Source organism: Tenrec ecaudatus, chromosome 14 (genome assembly GCF_050624435.1).
Source record: "Tenrec ecaudatus isolate mTenEca1 chromosome 14, mTenEca1.hap1, whole genome shotgun sequence".
In the NCBI taxonomy this organism is placed as follows: Eukaryota; Metazoa; Chordata; class Mammalia; order Afrosoricida; family Tenrecidae; genus Tenrec; species Tenrec ecaudatus.
In genome coordinates, this window is record NC_134543.1 from 112,663,441 (window position 1) to 112,664,474 (window position 1,034).

The 1,034-nt window shown below is 70.9% G+C and overlaps 1 protein-coding gene across 1 annotated transcript in view; it reads left to right on the forward strand.

Annotated features, from left to right (window-relative positions):
* The first annotated feature begins 351 nt into the window (after positions 1-351).
* The window catches only part of GLDN (gliomedin), a 66,496-nt gene continuing 65,813 nt past the window's right edge, over positions 352-1,034 (forward strand). The window contains exon 1 of the mRNA XM_075531913.1: positions 352-714. Coding sequence (XP_075388028.1) covers positions 352-714 — 363 coding nt within the window. The remainder of the gene's footprint in view (positions 715-1,034) is intronic.

The window sequence follows — 1,034 nt, forward strand, 5'->3', positions numbered from 1 at the left end:
CCGCGTGCTGCCTGCCTGGGCCTTGGCAGCAGCCATGGGCAGGACAGTGGCAGGAAAGGGAAGGAGAGGCGGGTTTGTGGGTTTGCTCGGCGGAGCCGTGCCTGCCCCTCCTCCGCAGGCTGTCTGGACTCGGCGCCTCTCCCCCCTCTCCTCCTGCCTGTCCCTCTGGGCTGCTCGGGCGCCACCGCTACTGTCCCCAACCCGCCCCGCCAGGAGGGCCTAAGGACTGCGTGACTCACGCCGCTGCCACCAGCCCACGGTGTGCCCGGGGCATATAAAGGCTGCCAGGGCAAGCGGCGGCCCAGCCCGAGCTTCTCTGCCCTGCCCTGCCCGACCCGAGGCCTGCAGACCATGACCCAAGGCGCGCAGCAAGGCCGCGGGGGCGCGGGCTGGGGGCTGCGCGGCGCCCTGGCGGCGGTGGCGCTGCTCTCGGCGCTCAATGCCCTGGGTACCGTGTTTGCGCTGTGCCAGTGGCGCGGGCTGAGCGCGGCGCTGCGGGCGCTGGAGGCGCAGCGCGGCCGCGAGCAGCGCGAGGACAGCGCCCTGCGTGCCTTTCTGGCCGAGCTCAGCCGTGCGCCGCGCCGGGTCCCCGCGCCGCCCCAGGACCCCGCGAGCGTGGCGCGCAACAAGCGCAGCCACGGCGGGCAGCCGGCGCCGCACATCCGCGCAGAGAGCCAGGACATGCTGATGATGATGACCTACTCCATGGTGCCGGTAGGCGGGGGCTCGGTTCCCGGCGGCGCCCCCGGAGGCGTGGGGAGAGGGCAGCTGATGTCCACTTCACACCTGGCGAGCCAGCGAGGGTCACCACTGCCACAGAGAGAAGGCCCTGGGTCAGAGGTGTCGCTAACGGGGCGCAGGGGGTGGGGGTTTGCCCTTGGGTACAAGTCCATGGGGGCACAGAGGGTGTCAGCCAGTAGATCACTAGATCACTCCCTCCACCCCGTCCACGAGGCTGGCACAAACTTGGAGATTGCGCCTGTGCGCTCCTTTCCCTCTCCCTACTAGCTAGCTCTCCTCGAGGGCAAGTTTGC